Below are 19,857 nucleotides of genomic sequence, written 5' to 3'. Positions count from 1 at the left end.
CTAAGTCTGCCCACTTTATCCCTGTGAAGTCCACTTACAGGGCCGAGGATTACACGAGACTCTACATTGATGAGATTGTGAGATGGCATGGGATTCCTTTGTCTATTATTTCAGATAGAGGAGCTCAGTTTACTTCGCATTTTTGGAGATCTTTCCAGAAAAGCTTAGGCACGCAGGTGAAACTTAGCACTGCCTTTCATCCTCAAACAGATGGGCAGGCAGAGCGCACTATTCAGACATTGGAGGACATGTTGAGAGCGTGTGTGATTGACTTTAGAGGTAATTGGGATGACCATCTACCTTTGATAGAGTTCTCGTATAATAATAGCTACCACTCCAGCATTGGGATGGCACCATTTGAGGCATTGTATGGTAGGAGGTGTAGATCTCCAGTTGGGTGGTTCGAGGTTGGAGAGTCATCTATTTTGGGTCCAGAGATCATTCATGAGGCCTTGGAGAAAGTTAGAATGATTAGAGACAGGTTGGCTACCGCTTACAGCCGACAAAAGTCATATGCAGACAACAGAAAGCGACCCTTAGAATTTAACGTTGGTGACCAGGTTTACTTGAAGATATCGCCTATGAAAGGTGTGATGCGATTTGGTAGAAAAGGGAAGCTTAGTCCGAGGTATGTGGGGCCATATGAGATCCTACAGCGCGTGGGTGAGGTGGCCTATGAGTTAGCATTGCCTGCGGAGCTAGCTTCTGTTCATCCAGTCTTTCATGTCTCTATGTTGAAGAAGTGCCTAGGTGATCCAGCATCAATCCTACCTGTAGAAGGTTTGGGGGTTGGTGAAGACTTGTCCTATGAGGAAGTACCTGTTGAGATCTTAGACAGACAGGTCAAGCGGCTGAGGAACAAGGAGATTGCCACAGTGAAGGTATTGTGGAGAAACCATCTTGTTGAGGGTGCTACGTGGGAGGCTGAGGCCGACATGAGATCCCGATATCCACATCTTTTCAACTCTTGAGGTTAGGCTTCCTACTCGTAAGGCTATAGTTCCTTATCTCTTCATATTTGTTGCTATTGGCTGATTGTACATAGCAATTAAGTTATGATCTCATTGGCATTATGAGGTGAAATGGTAGTGTCATTCGGGGACGAATGTTCCTAAGGGGGGGATAATGTAACGATTCAAAAAAAAAGAGAATTATGTAAATAAGAATAAATAGGTATTTAAGGGCATAATTGTCCTTTCACGTTTTAAATGAATAAATAAATAAATAAATAAAACAGATTTGTATTTATTTATTTTAATGTTATTTGACTAATTCTTGAATTAGTCTCCTAATCCAATTAGCCCTCTCTCTCTCACGCTTCTAAACTCCCTCTCTCACGTTCTCCATCTTCCTCACATTATTTCTGCCAAAATATCAATAATTTTCATGCTTGAAGAACTCACAAAAATTTTTTTTAAGCAAAAGAAAAAGTAATCAAAACGTCAAGGCTAAGAGAGGTATACTTTGAAGTGAATTGGGAGTGGTTTGGAGGAGTTTTCCGGGCAGCAACATTAAAGTTTGAACATCGATTAAGGTATGAGTTTCTCTCATGGAATTCTTTCTCCAAGAGTACTTTCTTTCGGACGTTTCTTAAACTCTTGAAACTAAGGTTGTTCCCCTTCGTATGTCCTTGTCCTTAGCTCCCTAATGAATTTGTAGGATGGGTATGTTGTGCTGCTAGATTTTTGCATGAATGATGTGTTTAAATTAAATATGAGTGTGTTTATGTGCGGGAAATCGCGATAATGATCATCAGAATATGACCGGAAAAAGTTGATGTATGGGTGTGTATAGGGCAGTGTTTTAGGCATTGTTTTGGGGTATATAAGTTGTTTATTTATCATGTATTTTATGTGTGAAATGGGTGTGCAATGTGATGTTCATTTTGATGAAGCATAGTGAAGTGAATGAACCATGAAATCTCCCTAAGAACTAATGTGAAACTTGATGAAAAAGTGCAGAAAAAATAGTGGAATAAATTTCCAAAAACATAGAAATAGGTTTAAAAAGAATCTGGAAATTTTTGGATGTCAAAGAATTAAAAAAAAAAAAATAGAGGGGCTGTGGGGGTTCGAACCCACCACCTCACAGCCTCCTCTTCAGCGAAAATGAGAGGAAAAATAAGGGGGCTGTGGGGGTTCGAACCCACAACCTCCCTATTCAAGCGAATTTAATTAAAAATAATAATAATAGTAAATTAAAATTCTAATTAAAGTTGGAAAATTAATTCTCTTATGTAAACATTGAGATTTAATTTAGAATTTTAATTAAAAATAGAATATTAATTCTTTTATGTAAATATTGAGATTTAAATTGGAATTCTAATTAAATTAGAAAATTATTCTTTCATGTAAATGATTGAAATTTAATTTAGAATTCTAATTAAAATAGAAAATTTATTATTTCACGAAAATGTTGAGACTTAACTTAGAGTTCTAAATTTATGAATATTAGAACAAAAATCAATGAAAAATATAAATGATATCCAAATAATTCAAAATTTGGGTTCTCGTGTCCAAACCTCCGTATTGATACATAAGTCATACGTGAGTGAAATATTCAAGAATAATGTCATCTACGTAGATCAAAAATCAAAGATCTTGGCATATATACAAGATACATAAGTCTTGTAATACATAATCTTAGAAAAACAAGAATTCACTTAACGAACTATAAATGAAGCCTCATGGCTTGTATGTATAGATATATAAGTTTAACATACGTTCAAGAATAAGTGAACCTAAGATATACGTAATGAAATGAAGAATGTGGTGACAATCATGATGTGAGGTTAATGCGTATGATGAGAGCAATCTTAAATGAGCTTAAGTAAATGTTACCGATACATACTCACCAATGAGAGTGTAAGATAATGAAGAGACCAGTCTCTATGAATACTCTAATAAAAATATTGAGTTTAAAACACTTAATACTAATGATGAGATGAGAAATCATCTATTGAGCTATGATGTCTTCATACTAGAAGCAAACTTCTATGATGTATGAGTTGCATGTAATGGAACTTTATACCGAGCACCGATAGGCTAGCTATGAGTGGTGATGCCTTCTTTCGGGAAGGGCGGAGGTTCACGTAATTCTCATGAGATGAGACTGTCCGGCTTGCCGGGTATGGGTCTCCACACATCTCCTAGTCTTTGAACCTATATTGCCACTATAGGGATCTGGCGGGGTTAAATTCCCATATACGCTAGCATGTTATTTGAATCGCTTTGGCCGGTGATTCCACCTCTTTTCGGTGTGGGGAAGACACTGGATTTTATGATGCTCACATGATCTATGTCGGTTAAAGTTAAAGTTCCCAATGAATGAATGAGGCCAGCCTCAAATGAATCATATAAAGAAATGAATGATACCGAAGGTGTTAGGATAGGATAATCAAGAGGTGAGCTAGATTCAGGTAATGACATTAGGTCATTCCTGATCATTGCACAGCAAACCCGATGAAAGTCTTAAACTACATCCTAGGTATAGCTGGTGTTCGCACTGGCCTATGAATGAATTGAAATGAAATACGAATGAATGAGTGAAGCAGACTCTGTGTTTGCTAAAGAAGGCTCCCTAGTTGAGGTCCCATATGTTGAGCCCTCATTTTGGAAAGTCTTAAAGTTAAGTCTATGATAATAAGGTCTCATGGTATACGAATGAATAATATGAAAGAAAGTATGTGTTATATGTTATGTGTTATATGAATATGTTATGTTTTGTGTGCTATACGATAATTATAATGATGCATGTCACTCTCATGGCATAACTTTCCCAATCTCAATTTGGCAAGTCCACTGACTTGACTTCCAAAAATCATGTTGTTAGGAAAGAGCTATTCTTCCTCATGCATGTCCCTGGTGTGTACTTGCATATACTCATACTTAGTACAAGTGTGTACTAATTCCATACGAACATCTATTTTTAGGTGCAGGCACAGGTGGACGCTAGAGCTACAGGTTCGTTGTTGCAGCTATCCGGACATCAGTATTCATCCGGAGTTTGGTAGGTCCTCATGCTTTCGAGGATGCTACTGTTTTACATTCTAGCGTAGTTTTAGAGTTGAGCTAGCGGAACATGTTCCACTAGCGTTTCTTTCCTGTTTTGGTTCAAACTTTGTATTGGTGCTATTTTGGCCGATATACAATTAATACTTAATGAATTATTTCTTTCAGTTGCTTATCTCTTAAATGTTAGATGGTTGATGATGAACGATTACAAAATGTTAAGAATGTTCAGCAAGTATGATTAAAGAATCAAAAATTTCAAATTTTCCGCTAAAATTAATCTATGTAAAGTAAGAATGACGTAAGCAGGCTTGTCTGCGACCTCTGAGAGGTCAACGACGCCGGTCTCGTCTGGGGTCTAGATTCCGGTCGTGACAACAACTGCATTCATGTTGCTTTCTATATCCTCCAAGGAATCTTCAATTCCTTTTGCATTTTGCTCTTCTAAATTAGAGATTTCAAAAGTTTCCTGCAATACACAATTATTAGATATTAGACTGATAGGGTAAGTTAGCTTTAAAATTTTAAATATTTTTCATGGCTAATATATTGAACTTCTTCAATTTGCTAAAAAGTTCTTAAACGTATTCTTTAAATATCTTCATCACTACAAAACATAAATTTCTTCATACATTAAAACAAGAATATTTCTTTGAAACGTTTATTCATGTTGCGAAAAAGACTTAATAAGTTATGTAAAAAAAGATATACGAGGAAAACGCTACCATGATAATTGTTTCAAATTGCTTCAATGGTGAATAGTTGGTTGCTTCAATGGTTTATGTAGAAAAAGAAGAACGTTAATCCAACTAAGAAAACACAAGAAATTATGTATTTTTTATTTTTGGTAAGACAAATAAGAATCCTAATTAAATTTGTACAATTAATTTATAATTCAAGTTACCATATAACACTATGTTATTATTTTTATTTTAATATTAATAATGTTAAAATATATTAATTAAAAAAATAAAATATTTCCAAAAATAAAATGTCCGTGTAATTTTTTTGTCCACCGTCGGTGGATAGCAGTTAAACTCAAAATAAAATTAGAAAAGAAATCTAAAAATAGGATAAAGATTAAAGATACCTTAATCAAATGGATTCTTGTTGATTCAATTTTGGATTAAAAAAACAACCAAAATATATGACAAAAAAATATTTGCAACTTGAATGATGGAGGAAAATCAGAAAAGATAACCATGAGAGAGAGAAAAAAAATTAAATGGAAGAGAGAATTAACAATTTGAAAAGATAAATATGAGAGAGAATAATTTTTTTTTAAATAAAAGATATACAGAATTAATTGAAAAAGAGAGATAAAATAGGAAGAAAATTGGGACACATAAATTTTTTAAAATAATGACATTTTTGACATTATTGCTAATATTTATAAAGTATGGATATTTTTACTAAATATGTTATTTATTTTGACTAGTTTACTAATTTTTCCTTTTGTAAAACTATTTTTAACATGTGTCCAATTGTAATTTGGTTAGGTCATCAATTTTTTAAATAAAAAAATAATAATTCTGAAAAAAATAATAATTTAATTTTTTTGGCTTTTTTTATATTTAAAAAAATTGATGGCAGGCATGTCATCAATTTTTTAAATAAAAAAATATAATTCTGAATAAAATTGAATTTTTTTTAATTAAAAAAATTGATGATGTGGTCAAATTATGTTTGACCACGTATTAAAAATAGTTTTGCAAAATGATTGTTAAAAAATAATGGCATGAATGAATCTTTTTCTTTAAAGGTGATAGCATAAATGAGCTAAACTTTTAACTGATTACATAAATAAGTCTATCCTGAAAGTTTAATAACATATTTGAGCCTTTTCTTTAAAAATAAAATAGAATTTTGGCAAAGCTACTTGATTATTGAACCCATTACTCTTATTCTAGCGTGACCCCTACTATATTGCTTGGAATAGTAGTGTTATATGTATAATTGCAATAATAATTGCTGTTGTACATATATATATATAAAATTACATATATCTAATTATTTAATCGATATACATATAATTTTTACCTCTTTTTCACTTTCTGCCCTAGCTCGCTCGCCTCTCTTCCAGTTTCACTCGTCACTCTCCTCCCTATAACATGTAATTAGGAAGTGTAATTAGCAAATTTTAGCTATGAAGAGTAATTAAATTATTAAAATGTATATATTAAAGATGATGAACTGGTATAATGAAAATACTGTCTCAATGATCATTCCAAATGCGCTCCCATTATCAGAAAAGAAACTATCAATGTGATAGTGCTCTGCACTCACTGATCAAAATACAGTATCTGTACATATATTACATGAAACAAAACTACTAGTTTGTCTTCTACATTCACAATCAAATAAACACAGGGTCATCAATCTCATCTTGGGATGGAGGACATCATCCAAATTTTCTGTTCTTCAATTCGAGTCATAATTCTCAATCATCTGTCTTAAACATTGTTTTATTATCGTGACAACGAGAGATATAGCTGGTCTATTTGTTGGTTCAAGAGAAACACAAGCCATTGCCAATGCCACAATTCTCTTTGCTGAATTCAGATCAACTTGTCCTCCTAATCTTGGATCGATTACTTTTGAAACATCTCCGTTATCATTAATCATACCATTGACCCATGTTATTACATAAATCTTGTCATGTTTTCCTAGTAAATGCCGTCCTGTTATTATTTCCAAAAGAACCACACCGAAACTGTATACATCACTTTTCTCCGTTAGCTTATTTGTCCTGTAGTAACTGCAGGTCAATTCGAGAGTTCAAATTAGATATACATAGTCGTTATTCTTTTTGAGACAAACTAAAAATAAAATGACAGAGCACATACTCAGGGTCAAGATAGCCTGGACTACCCGCGATTATGGTGGTAACATGACTTCCCTCCCCAGTTGGTAAAGTCCTTGACAAACCAAAATCAGCAAGTTTTGCTTGGAATTTATCATCTAATAGAATATTACTAGACTTGATATCTCTGTGTATTATTGATGGCTGGCAACCATGATGCAGATACTCCAGTCCTACATTATTTTTTCAGATAAAATTAAAAGAAACACGTCAAATATATAGTTATTAATCATTCTAAAAGTATTGTGGTAAATCGACTGAAATGATTTTCATCTAGTAGTGTATACATATACCTTGTGCCGCATCCAAGGCTATATGAAGTCTTTCCTCCCATGTTAAAGCATTTGGATTTCTATCTGCACGCCATGATAAAAGACTTGTGAAACATCTGATCTAAAGAACATTTGTTGACTATAAATCAGGTACCTGATAGTTGCATGTCTAAGCTTCGATTGGCCATGTATTCGTAAATAATACCAATGTGGTTGCCTTCAACACAATACCCAACTATAGAAATCAAGTTCTTATGATGTATGCTCATCAGGAGACTAGCCTGTCAAGTCAAGTTTATGTTAGTAAAATTCGAGTTAACTAAATATAATGTCAGGTACAAAAAAGTACTTCTTCAGTTTACCTCAGCCTGGAATTCCTTGAACCCTTGAACTGAAGATGGGGACAGCATCTTAACAGCCACGTCACGGTTATCAACATAGCCAAGATAAACTGTTCCAAAACCTCCTTTACCAAGGACTCTCTGGAAGTTATTTGTCATGTGCAACACCTGTGAGTATGTGAACTGCCTGTTTTTCAACTCCAATGCAATTTTTGGACTCTGTACTGTTGTTTCTGTCTCAGTGATCTTACCTGTTTCAGAAATTAATTAGATTTACTTCTTCAATATCAAATCATCGCGCAAGTATTAATAGATTTTATGATTTGTTCACCTTTTTTGTTTTTCATCCTTCGAATTATAAACCAAAGAAGCAGTAGTAAGGCCAAGACGCCCAAGACCACCACGGATGCAATAATTCCTGCTAGTGCACCAGCACTGAGGTTATTACCATCTTTCGGAGGAAGAAATTCATCTTTCGGAGGAGGACTAATTTCATCTTTCGGAGGAGGAGGAGGACTAAATTCATCATATCTGTATGACAAAAAATTATTTGAAATGTAATTATAAGTAAATAAAAGTGAATCTTCAATATCTAATGACTTGATAACAATTCAATATAACATCATACTTTAACTTTAGATGAGTTGATTTCACAATTTAACTTGTGACCAATTATATGAGAAATTAATATCGATAATTTTCTAAATCAATCTTGGATGTTTTTTGTATACTCATAAATTAATTCATGGATTCTGAGAGTGGAACGAGACCTCAAATCGAGTGATCCATTTCTTGATTTTTCCAGCAATTCTTCAGGAATTTTTTCGGAGAAACTGTTTCCTTTCAAGTATCTGTCACAAAGATAACCAAATTACTCTGTGTTTTAATTAAATAAATAAATATACCTTCTGTTCTAATTCATGTGACAATTAAAATTTTAAAATTCTAAACTTTGATAGTGACTTTGAACGTAAAAATTATCGTAGATCAAGATAATTAACAACAAAGGTCATGAGTGATGAAATTACAGTTTTTTTAAGTAGGGTAGTTTTGCAAGATTGGCAGGGACCTTTCCCGTCAGCAGATTGTTTGACAAGTCCCTTCAACAGAAACACAACAATAATGTAATAAAAATCATATTACTGCAACTGTATCGCATAAATTGAGACTAAATGAGTTATAGGAGAGTAAATTACAGCTCTTGTAAGAAGGCTAGTTGTGAGAGATTGGGAGGCACCTCTCCCGTCAGCTGATTGTTTGACATGTTCCTTCAACAAAAGCACAACAATCTCATAAAAATTACTTAATATATAACTGGAAATTTTATTTTATGCGTCGAGACTTCATTTGTTTCACAAATTGGTGGATTCAAAATTTGTTCGACTCAAATTTGTGAAATAACAAGTAGCCTCGTACAAGTTCTTCATTTTCTAGTTTGGTTCAAGTGACAAAGCTTGCAGTAGATAGATACTTACAACGTTTCTAGTTTTGTGAGACTTATTATGTAAGGCGATATTGCCCCTTGTAATTCACTTGAAGATAAGTCTCTACTCAACAAATTAACTATATGTTAGTTTCATCCTCCAAAGAGCAAAATTAGAAGAAACATGTTTATACTAAAAAAAAAAAATCAAATTTGAGAGCATAGAAGGAAAATACAAGGAAATAACTGTGGGGAGATCCCCATTAAAATTGCATGTGACACCCTTCCAAATGTCAGCTACAGGGCCGCATGGATCTCCTTGCCAGTTCTTTTTAACCTCGTATGTTGATTTGACATTCATAATAGCCTCAACTAATAGCAAAATTAATGTCAAATAATTAGTGGAATCGAAATAAGGACCAAGTATAATTAATCCATCCAAACTTAGGACATAGTTTGTTTGACCAAGCTTTTACGAGTTAAAAGTATTTTTTTTCCTTCTAAAAAGTGAGTTGTTTGTGCGCGCGCACATAAACTTACCATCTAAGTCATTTGTTTGGGGGTTTATGATTTGCTTGACAACTTTATACAACTCTATGGCATTGATGGTAGGATGACGAATTGAATTTCCCGTTTTGTTGAGGGAAATTTGGTGCCTGTCTTTTGGCTTTAGAGCTGATGTTGAAAAAATTGTGGTTACAGACATATAGTCCGGAGCAAATGACCCCTGATACAACTCTCCATCCACATATATGTTGAATTGCCTATTGACATGGTTGGCTTCAATCTCTGCAAAGTGCAAGTAGATATAATACTCATCTGTTGAATTCGCAGGTTCCCACCAAAGTGATATTCCATCGGTGTCATTATCTGCTGCTATTGCTGTGCTCAGCACCTTTGTCGGCGGTAGATAACTGTTGGTGTTATCAATGGTTGAAGTCGTACTCAATGATATCGTGTTTTCATCATTATTATATGGCCACCATAAACGATCGTATATGTCATCTTGGTACCTGATGAAATTTGACAGTAGTACGTTATAATCAAATGTTGTTATAGAGGATGAATTTGAAAGAAAACAGAGTATTTACCTTACTATTTGAGTGGCTGTTGAGCCAAGATCTAGACGTACGAATGTTTGTAGTGACCCGGATGTTGTCTTGTATATGGTTGAGTTCAAGAGTCTCAATTCAAGTGCGGATACAAATGGTGTTCCTCGATCCTTATTTACTAGACAAACCTGAACAAAATCCGATGAGAGAATGTGTATGATCTCTTCATATAACGGAACTGAAGCATTGACAATTTGAATCGTGGTCCAAAAGTCAACTCCGAGGTGAAGATCAAAATTGATCAGTAGCTGACTCTTTCCATCATAGTTTCCGTATAAAAAACTAGCCCTGATCAAGTATTTTTTTCCTTTTCCTTCTGCAACTCTAATGGTGTAGCAATTTCGTTTTCCTTGGGGAAAACTTGTGAGTGTGTACAACTGTTGTTCCAGGTCATCGGAGTGAAACTCACTCGAGATAGTAGCGTTACTACCTGTATCCACGAATGCTGAATCGGAAACATATTGGAGTCCAGTAGCTACATCGGTGTAGTTGGAACCTCGAGGAATTCCACAATCTATGCTTATGAATCCTGAATAAAATTGAAGAATATAACAAGAAGTATCATTTATAATCAAAAATAAAAATGAGTTGATAGAAGAAATTGTATATACCTGATTGATCAATTTGGGCGTTAGCTTCAAGTGCAAAGAGAGAAATACAAATTAGAAAGGTAAAAATCAAGTCTCTAGTCATTTCGCTATTTCAACGTTGAAGCTAAACCAAAACTCTAGATTATTGATTACTATAACAGGAAGTAATTAACAAGCTTAATTATATGCATAATCCAGGTTGCGTCACTAATTATTTTGTTTTTATAAATTCACTAGAAGTTACGACTTTAGAATTATCCCGTACAGGAACTATTCTTATGCATTCTATTTTATCAGTAGCAATCGCATGCCAGAAAGTGAAGTGACGATTAAAATAATTAAGCCTAATTTGTGAGAGAAATTGACTTTTCTAATGATGACAATCTTGATAATTAAGTTCCATTACATTCAAATTTCTGATGAAGTAAGAAAATTCTATTAAATGACATCAAGCAAATGTATCATTAAAGTTATAAAAGAGTGAGTGAATGTGACTGTTCAAGAAGACAGAGACTAGTAAACTAACACCAAAGAGCATATAAAGAGGCAATTACTCGTTATACAAAAAATTCGGTAAGGTTCACGAAGAGGTCACACTCAAAGAATATGATGTAGACAGTCTATCCTGATTATTTTCACGACCTGAACTGTGATCTACAATTTTTATTGTTGCTCCCTTTCAACACACTATGGAGCATGCACATTCCAAAAAACAATCACAACTAGTTTACAGGGGCCTGGTCTAGTCAACTAAAAGAGACTAAGTAAACATTTTTCTTTGAGATCATGAATTGGAGTTGAAATCTCATTAAAATATCTGTGATTTCTCCAGTTGCAGTTTCTCTTTGAGATGCTGAATTACACAAATAGAAAATTCTCAATATTAGCACTATTTGAACTAAATATTTTTAGATTTGAATACGTCAACCACTGCTTGGTCTAAAGTATTTCAAGAGGGAAAATTTGTGACAATGACAATGAAAAACAATATTATCAATTTAATCATGAAGTACTCCGGATGGTTTATGTACGTACATCTATAAGAAAGATACATATATACATATCATATATTATTATAAGCGTGAAGCTCCAAATCCAAAGTTGAATTACCATTTTACCCCTACAATAGTTAATTATGTTTTAGATATTAGTTCATATGATAGATATTATTAAATAATACTTACTGAAATTAATAACATAATAAAGACCTAATTCAATTCTTAAAGTGGAAATTTATTGTCCTTCATTCATAATTATAATTGATTTCTAGATAAAATTTTACTATATAAAAAAATATACATGCATTGGAATAAATAATTTCAAAAATATAGCAATAATGATTTAGCCTTTTAAGTTACCTACTTTTATTATGCTCTTTAAACCATTGTCATTTTTTTTAAAAAAAAAAACTCATATTAAGGTGTTAGGTTAAAGATATCAAAAGATCACTTCTTGAATCACTTAATTTGTAACGTTTTTATCTTCTATTAGCAGATTCTCCATTTTCCTATATTATGTATTCTACTTTCTCATGTAATCATGTTATCTCTATTATTTTTTTATATGAGTTTTTTATGCTCAATGTTTTATTTATCTTTATTTTAACTCATCTATTTGTTGAATATTTCAACTACTAAAGAATTTGGTTAATTTGACTTTTTTATGAAGATACAGTTAAGAAATGACGTTAATATTTCATAGTGATGATGTAGTAAGTGAAGCAACACACATTGAACTGTTTCAAGTGGTATCGATTTCCAGGTAATATATCATTATTCCTTATATGCAATTAATTGCTTCTACATAAGTTGATGTGGTCTTAATTAATTTTTTGTTTGATTTTTATACAAAAATCATTATATAGAAGTTGAAACAGAACACATAATTGGATTCTCGAATAAAAAAAAAGTCTTTTACACAAGGACAAGAAGAAAGACTTCTAACTCACTTACTGCATTCATGAAAATCAATGGAATATCCTACAAGACAAAAAGTTGATGTGATTTCTGTCCAAGTGAATCCAACTCACTAACAAAAAAATTAAAGAAAGATTAAAAAAAAATTATCATGAAGAGAATAAAAATGAAGATGAAGAGATTCAATGGTGTCTTATACGTTGATATGAACCATTGTAACTTTATTCTTTAAATTTACGAGGAAATAAATTATTGACGAAATTTGTGAAATGTACATATATACCTTTGGGTCGGTAACAAATGTGATAATAGCTAATTCTTGATATATATATATATATATATATAGTCTAAATTTATTTTTTGCAGTACAAACTTTATATGAAGGATTTTAGGATAAACGTGCAACGCACGTTCTCGGAAACTAGTATACTTATAATAATAAACTATATGAACAATTTTATCGATCATGTTGACAGCAGAACATGAGATTTCAAGCTCTAAAAGATGTCGAAAGAAATGTCAACCATTTGATGTTCTAATACTGGTGTCATATTGCTGAATAATATACAGAACACAATTTACAAAAGTCACATAGACTTGGAGAAGGATAATAAAAAGGAAAAAATGAAACCCATAAACTTACTCAATCAAATCCCACAAGAAATTTTCTTTGATGCAGAGGCAATCCCTCTCCAAAAACGGACCTTGGATTTGATGAGTTCAATTAAACTAATCGTTTTCAATACAGTACATAAATATACACAATGAAATTTCACTTAAACAATAACAAGTTTAAATTGTGAGAACCTTAAAGGTTGAACTCATCAAGTTTACGATTTGTATCCGTCTCTGCATCATGCCTCCCTTAAGGACTTCCATACCACCTAAACATGTTCTCCTTCTCTCTTTCATCGTTACTCAATCTTCCATGCGCACAAGAAAAGGCAAAAAGGTGAGGCTCTGGAGTGACTCAATGTTGAAAAATACTTAGTATGATCGCTACAATCACTGTCACCTCCAACGCTACTTCCGTCTCTGTCACTTTCCAATTCAGACACACCTGGCTTAAAAATGAACAATCCATGAGTAGAACCAGGTTCACAAAACAACCAAGAATGCACATCCCAAAAAACTTGTACGTGCTGCTCGTTGACTAGTACCGTTTGATTTCCCCTGAATTTCCATTGCAAATTCTTTATGTGAATCAAAACAATTCCATCTATACTTATCCACATTTCAGGATCTCTTGGCCCTGAAGTTGAACTTTCTACAACAATATCACTTTCTTTTTTGTTGTTTTCAAATTTAGCCCTTGTTGAGAAACTTTTCTTACCAAAAACATGTTCTTTTTTGTAAAACAACAATGCATCTACAAGAGCTGGCCTTGATTTTGTTCTCTTATAAGCTTTTTTCTTGTAATCACCTAATAATAAAACAACTTCTTCTTCTGCAATTAACGCGACATAAAAATCTTTAAATGGTTCAGGACTACCTGAAAATTTTGCTGATCTTAAATCCCAATAAGCCTCCAATTGATATCCATCAACCTCAAATGTCTTGTAACCTTTTTTAGCCCAAAAATGCCAAGGTTTAAGATCAATCTTGCAAGTTTGATGATCTTCATTCTCTACGCTATCAACAGATATGGTAAGGCAATGATTCATCATATTTTTTCTCCATATAACAGTCACATTACGCCAATATCCCCCGATATGAGATTGGTAAACACATGTAACGCTACCCTGAGCATTTTTAGGATCTACAGGATCATCTTTTAATTTTTGAGCAATGGATGGTTGAGAAGAAAATGATTTTGCCCTCGCGGTAACACGATGAGGCATTTCTCATATACTTGAAAAATACATAGAATTCATGGCTATTTGCTACATGAATGTCAATTAATCTACATCCTTTGAATGATGAAATATCAATAGAAATAGGAATTAGCGACCAACATATTATATATAAATTACCTTGAGAGATGAAAGTGATTCAGGTCTCATCAAGAGACATCAATGCCTTAACAATATAAGGGATTAATTGTTAGTAGTAATATATTTTGTGGAATTTAGATGGAAATTCAGAGAGTAAAATTTGTTTATTTTTGAAGAAAAATTATGTTGGTAAAAGGTTCTGGGGAAGGAAAGACCTTACCCCTTAGGTGAGAAATTTTTTGAATTTTCTATAGGCTTTGATGCTTTTGTTTATTAACTTAAAACTATAATTATTCTGATAAATCAAAAGTATTTCATTAAGGACGTGTCTGAAAACGTGTTGAAGATACGTTAATAAATTCATAAATAGTAAAAAAAATAAAATTAAGTTTGTATTTTAAAAAATAATTAATATTTTAAATTTAATATTTCGTAATTGATGTTGTTTTCCAACTGACATCACTAAAAAAAAGATCAATATTACAAGATATAAATGGAGCTGAGTAGTATAGTTAATTGACCACTTTTTAGTAATAAACTAGTAATAAAATAGTCATTATCATGTAATATTAGATTTCATATGTAAAATTTTGTGATAAGGATTATTTACTAGACCGTAAGATATTTATTTTAACTATTTTTTAGTAAATAAATTATTTTTTAATATTAATGAATCTCTGATTAAAAAAACAAAATAAATTTTACTAACAAAACGAAATATAAAAGTTGCTCTTTTGAATTCACTTGTATTTATCGTGTCCACCTCATCGTTGTAAATTTGATAAATTTTTTAAAATTAATTGAATTAAATTAGTTTAGTATTTTATATTTTTCTCCGAAATTACTACTAGGTTTTTAAAAATTATCCGTTGTTTAATTATTGTAGTGCTATTTCTTTACTAATCATTAATTATCCGTTGTTTAATTACTACAGTGTCGTGAATACTGGTTAAGTTAATTAAGGACGAGATGGCGTCGACGCCGATGATGCCGCTGAACGCCGATGGAAGTGCACCGGTGGCTCCACCGCTACCTGGGACGGACATGACGAGCATATGTTTCAGAGACCAGCTGTGGCTGAATACTTATCCGCTCGACAAAAACCTGGTGTTCGACTATTTTGCACTCTCCCCGTTCTACGATTGGACCTGCAATAATGAACAACTCCGTGCCCGCGCCATCCACCCGCTGGATTTTTCTCATATCTCGTATGATTTCTTTTCCTTTCCCCCTTTTTTTGCTTAGAAAACGAAGTTTTGATCTTTTTGAATTGCACAATTAGATTTGCTGACATTGCGAAATTGAGTTTTTGGGATTTCAATTCATAGTTTTCCTTTTAATTTTCTGCTGGTAGAAGGTAGATTGAAGATGCGATGTGTAATTAATCAGTTTGGAGTTCTTAGGGCGGGGTTAGAGATTTGGGGGAAAGTAGAGTATGTTGGAAGAGGTAAAATTGATAGACACAAGTACAAGTTGGAGTTAACTGATATTTGGGGAAAATTAACGATTTTGTTGCTCAGCACAAGTTCGTTAGCAAGTGCCCAGACTTAATTTGTATGAGTACTTCTCGATTTTTCAAGACCATATGTGAATGTATGGTATTAGGTAATGGAGACATGCACAACTAAATTTGCAATTGAAAATATGCAACTTGTTTTGTAGGAAAATGACGGGCATGGAATACACGTTGAGTGAAGTAATGGAGCCTAATCTCTTTGTCATCCGTAAGCAAAAGAGGGATAGCCCTGAGAAGGTCACACCAATGCTGACTTATTACATCTTGGATGGTTCAATATACCAAGCTCCGCAGCTCTGCAATGTATTTGCAGCTCGACTTGTTAGTATTCTAGTCCTGTTGATGCCATTAAATTGTCTTTTGCTACCTGTATCTTATATGCCATTATCTAGATAAACTAAGAGTAGCAATCTTTATATTTAGCTTAAGAATCTGGGCAGTTTAGTAGCAAAGAAGTTAAGACTCTTTCTTGGGTAGGAAATATATTTCGCTTCCCCTTCTTCTGTCTTTTTTTTTCAGAGAAAGATAATCGTTATTTAACTGAGCACTCAAGATAAATCTTCTAAAAAAATCCTCCCTTCTGCCTTGTAGAATAGCTTACTTTGCTGGAAAAACATCCCTTCCTATCACCTAGAAGGTCATTGTTCAAAATTCAATAATCATGTGTTATTGATTTATCCAGGAAAAAACTATTTCATACTCCTGGCAGTAGATTGGTTTTGATCTGGTGCTTACATCTGATCTTTCTGTGGGTGATCCATACCAGGTGTGCAATAATTTCCTTGCCCTCAGAAAGGAATTTATTTTGGAACTGTTGAATGCTTTGCAAAAAACTAAGAACATTGAAGCCCTCAGAGGGTGGTGAACATACAAAGCAGAGTTAGATAAAAAATCCTTCTTCATCAACATAAAAAAGTTTGCAGAAAGTACCATTTTAATAATTTAGGATCTGTTCTTTTTTTATTTAAAACTCAATAAACTACAAAAGCATGGCTTCCTAAGGATTTATGTGTACAAGATGATGAGAGACTGGACGGATGAGAGTAAACGGGAACAATGGTTTTGTTCAGTCACTTGAACTTCTCTGTGCAGTGAGGAAATGAAGCTCTGTCTCCTGTACTAGTACTTTAGGAAAGATCACTGTTGATCCTTTATTTTTGCTTTTGATGTGTATGCCTTTAATGTGAGTTATTTGTGGCACTAGATGCTATTAAAGATAGTACACGCCAAGGTCTGGTTCTTGGTTATTGATTTTTAATTACTGCGTATTTTGACTCATAAGAGGAACTTTTGAAGTAGGCATGACATGTTAGGTTCTTTGTATGAAGAAATTTGGTAAGCTATCTCTGGAAGATCTCAGCTAGGTAATGTGGTTCGGTCTGTGGATGGGGTTCTTCTAATTTTATAGGATTTCAAAGGAATTAGAGTTAAAAAGGAAGTTGAAATTGGAGGAAACTGCAGGAATTCCATGTGATTAATTATTTAAAGGTCTCTGTTTCAAACCCGAGTAGCAACATTTCCCTTATCATTAAAAAAAGAAAAAAGGAATTTCATCTGAAAAAATTCATAGGGAGGAAACTTTAGAGGGATAATGCAATGAGGATCAGAATTGGTTACAATGTTCTTCTGTATTTATCTGTCTTTAGTATTGTGTAAAGCAGGTAATATGTGTGAACTTTTGATATGCTTGAAGTACTCTTCTGCTTTTATGGGGAAAACTTGTCCCCCTTTTTTCTGCGATATGGATATCACATATTAATTTTGTGTGGGTCGAATAATTCATTGATGGAATATAAAAAGCAATTGATGTTCATTTACTTATTTGACAGGGGCGTGCTCTATATCATATATCAAAAGCTTTCGGTACTGCATCCTCAAAATTGGAAAAGATTGGATATGGTATCTTGATATCTCATTCCTTAAATTTTCCATCCTTTAAACCCTTTTTTTTGTGCATGTGGGTGCTTTGGAGAAAAGTGTGCCGTTACTGGAATTTTTTCTAGCTATCTACAAAGAAAGGGTTTTGAGTTATGCAAACACCCAAATCTCCATTCCCCCACTCTCACCCACCCCAACCCAAAAAGAGAAAAAAAAAAAAAAAACCCAAAAAGAGGTGAAGATGAAGTAGTAGACAACAAGTTTATTTTATTCTTTAGTTCCTTTTAAGGGCTTGAATGAAAACAAAAAATTTCAGAAGGCTACTTTAACACTGAATTTCTTATTACGACACATAGCCATTTAGTTGTCAGGTTGAAAGTCGGGAGTTCAGACCTGGGTGTGTTTAGATGTCTTACGATAAGTTGGACTTGTGTGCAGTATGTATAAATCTTATATTGTTTAAATCAATAATCTTACGTTCAGCTTGCAATGTCATTTCTATCATTTTTACTATTATTTCATTATGTTGATCCCATTCAATAAATTCTTTTTGCAGTGGAGTCGGAAAACAATAGCCAAGCATCTGAAACTAAGCCCGCCAAAGAGGCCATCGACTTCAAGGAACTTAAGCGAGTTGATCACATCCTTGCTTCTCTACAGCGGAAGGTAAATGTAATTCCTTGTATGGTCTGCATGGAGCTTTCTTACCCTAGATTAACCAATTAATCTTGTCCAGTTCATTTTAAAAGTATGAGGTCGTCAATCTTAATCTTAAGTCAAGTAGCTTCATTTGAGTTGTGAAGTAGTTATCTTGGAAGTATTCTGAAATTTTATTTGCAATCCCAGGCTTCATTTACGGGGATATTTGTGTTGAAATTCAATAGATCAAGTTCTAAAATGGAGATACTTATTTTTATTTGTGCAGCTTCCTGCAGTACCTCTGCCTCCACCTTTACCAGAAGGCTATGCACCCCCTTCCACTTCAGAACCCTCTGAAAACCAGCAACCAGAGACTCAGCCGCCTCCAATTGATCCTATTATTGATCAAGGCCCGTCTAAGAGAATGAAGGTATGAGAAGGGAGTGGTGTGTCAACTGTTGCATAGGAGCAAGAACTTAGACAAGGTTGTCTGAAGTAAAAATGGTAAGTCTGAAGTTACTGATAATTGCATAATTTCTCATCTTTTCTGTCTCCATCAGGAAGTTTGACAATGTACATCAAGCAACACAGTAATTTATTGAAGTCAGATTCAAACAATTCCATTGTTACAAACTCAAACTGAGAAATATCACATTCATTTCGACTACTTGTATCTTTGCAGTATAACTACGCAAGTGTAAGAACAATTCAAAGTCTAAAGAATAAGGAGTTCAACTGTTTATAGAAGAACAATTCAAAGTCTATAATGCTGCAATGAGCAACTGACTCATTTATTTTGGCCCTCAATTGCAATATTCTTCTCTTTAGTTTCTAACTGTTCAAAGGTCGAATTGCATTTATTATATCATTGAAAAAAATAATTATTGAACAGTATTTCAACCATACCTTAATTTCTCCATTACACTTGACAAAAACTCAACTTGTTGAACTCAAAAGTTGTCCTGGCCTGTTATAAACTCCTTCTGTACACTTTTACTGATCACATTTGGACAAAGATTTTTTTATTTTTTATTTTTTGTCTTTTTTTGATATGTTAATGTTACAAGTGACAAGTGAAAATCTAAATTGAAATAGTATGAACAGAAATAGTATAAGTTTAGTTACTGTTTTATTAGATTGGAATATTGATTAATGATGATGAAGAAATTTATATTTGTAACTACCTAAGAAATGACCTGACTTTGTAAATTTTCAGACCCAGAATTAAATTGTTTGAAATTTGTCACACAAGTCAATTCCAAGCACGTGATTAATGCATTTCGATGACTAGCTAGCAGAATTGTAAATATTTGAAACTCTCTAGAAACTAGGTGAAATAGTAGCAGTAGAACAAATGCCAGTT

At 33.3% G+C, this 19,857-nt stretch overlaps 3 protein-coding genes across 5 annotated transcripts; 1 reads left to right on the top strand and 2 right to left on the bottom strand.

Moving 5' to 3' along the window:
- Positions 1-6,209: 6,209 nt before the first annotated feature.
- Positions 6,210-10,876, bottom strand: LOC101257947 (senescence-induced receptor-like serine/threonine-protein kinase). The gene is made up of 14 exons (XM_010320221.4): positions 10,633-10,876; positions 10,001-10,550; positions 9,450-9,922; positions 9,146-9,281; positions 8,962-9,033; positions 8,683-8,754; positions 8,515-8,586; positions 8,257-8,337; positions 7,818-8,017; positions 7,508-7,737; positions 7,300-7,426; positions 7,167-7,229; positions 6,857-7,046; positions 6,210-6,768 (listed from the first exon to the last, which is right to left on the bottom strand). The coding sequence occupies exons 1-14, from the start codon at positions 10,712-10,714 to the stop codon at positions 6,432-6,434; spliced, it is 2,685 nt and encodes an 894-aa protein (XP_010318523.1). The 5' UTR covers positions 10,715-10,876; the 3' UTR covers positions 6,210-6,431.
- A 2,177-nt stretch (positions 10,877-13,053) lies between these two features.
- LOC101250288 (uncharacterized) lies at positions 13,054-14,514 on the bottom strand. Its single transcript, XM_004235580.5, has one exon. It carries the CDS (start codon positions 14,366-14,368, stop codon positions 13,442-13,444), a length of 927 nt encoding a protein of 308 aa, XP_004235628.1. The 5' UTR covers positions 14,369-14,514; the 3' UTR covers positions 13,054-13,441.
- A 759-nt stretch (positions 14,515-15,273) lies between these two features.
- Positions 15,274-19,301, top strand: LOC101250585 (mediator of RNA polymerase II transcription subunit 6). Of its 3 annotated transcripts, XR_740636.4 has the most exons (6): positions 15,341-15,669; positions 16,124-16,298; positions 17,807-17,876; positions 18,412-18,521; positions 18,781-18,998; positions 19,177-19,301. XR_740636.4 is itself a non-coding variant. In XM_010320222.4 (5 exons), exons 1-5 carry the CDS (start codon positions 15,431-15,433, stop codon positions 18,928-18,930), a joined length of 744 nt encoding a protein of 247 aa, XP_010318524.1. In that variant the 5' UTR covers positions 15,274-15,430; the 3' UTR covers positions 18,931-19,301. The 3 variants fall into 3 exon arrangements, 2 of the variants coding, with proteins under 2 accessions (XP_010318524.1, XP_069151510.1); XM_010320222.4 differs by having other exon boundaries at positions 15,274-15,669; positions 18,781-19,301; XM_069295409.1 differs by lacking the exon at positions 17,807-17,876 and having other exon boundaries at positions 15,337-15,669; positions 18,781-19,301.
- The last annotated feature ends 556 nt before the right edge of the window (positions 19,302-19,857 follow it).

The sequence above is a fragment of the Solanum lycopersicum genome, chromosome 3 (genome assembly GCF_036512215.1).
Source record: "Solanum lycopersicum chromosome 3, SLM_r2.1".
In the NCBI taxonomy this organism is placed as follows: domain Eukaryota; kingdom Viridiplantae; phylum Streptophyta; class Magnoliopsida; order Solanales; family Solanaceae; genus Solanum; species Solanum lycopersicum.
The sequence above is the reverse complement of the archived record's forward strand: the minus strand, read 5'-3'. Positions and strand labels throughout refer to the sequence as shown.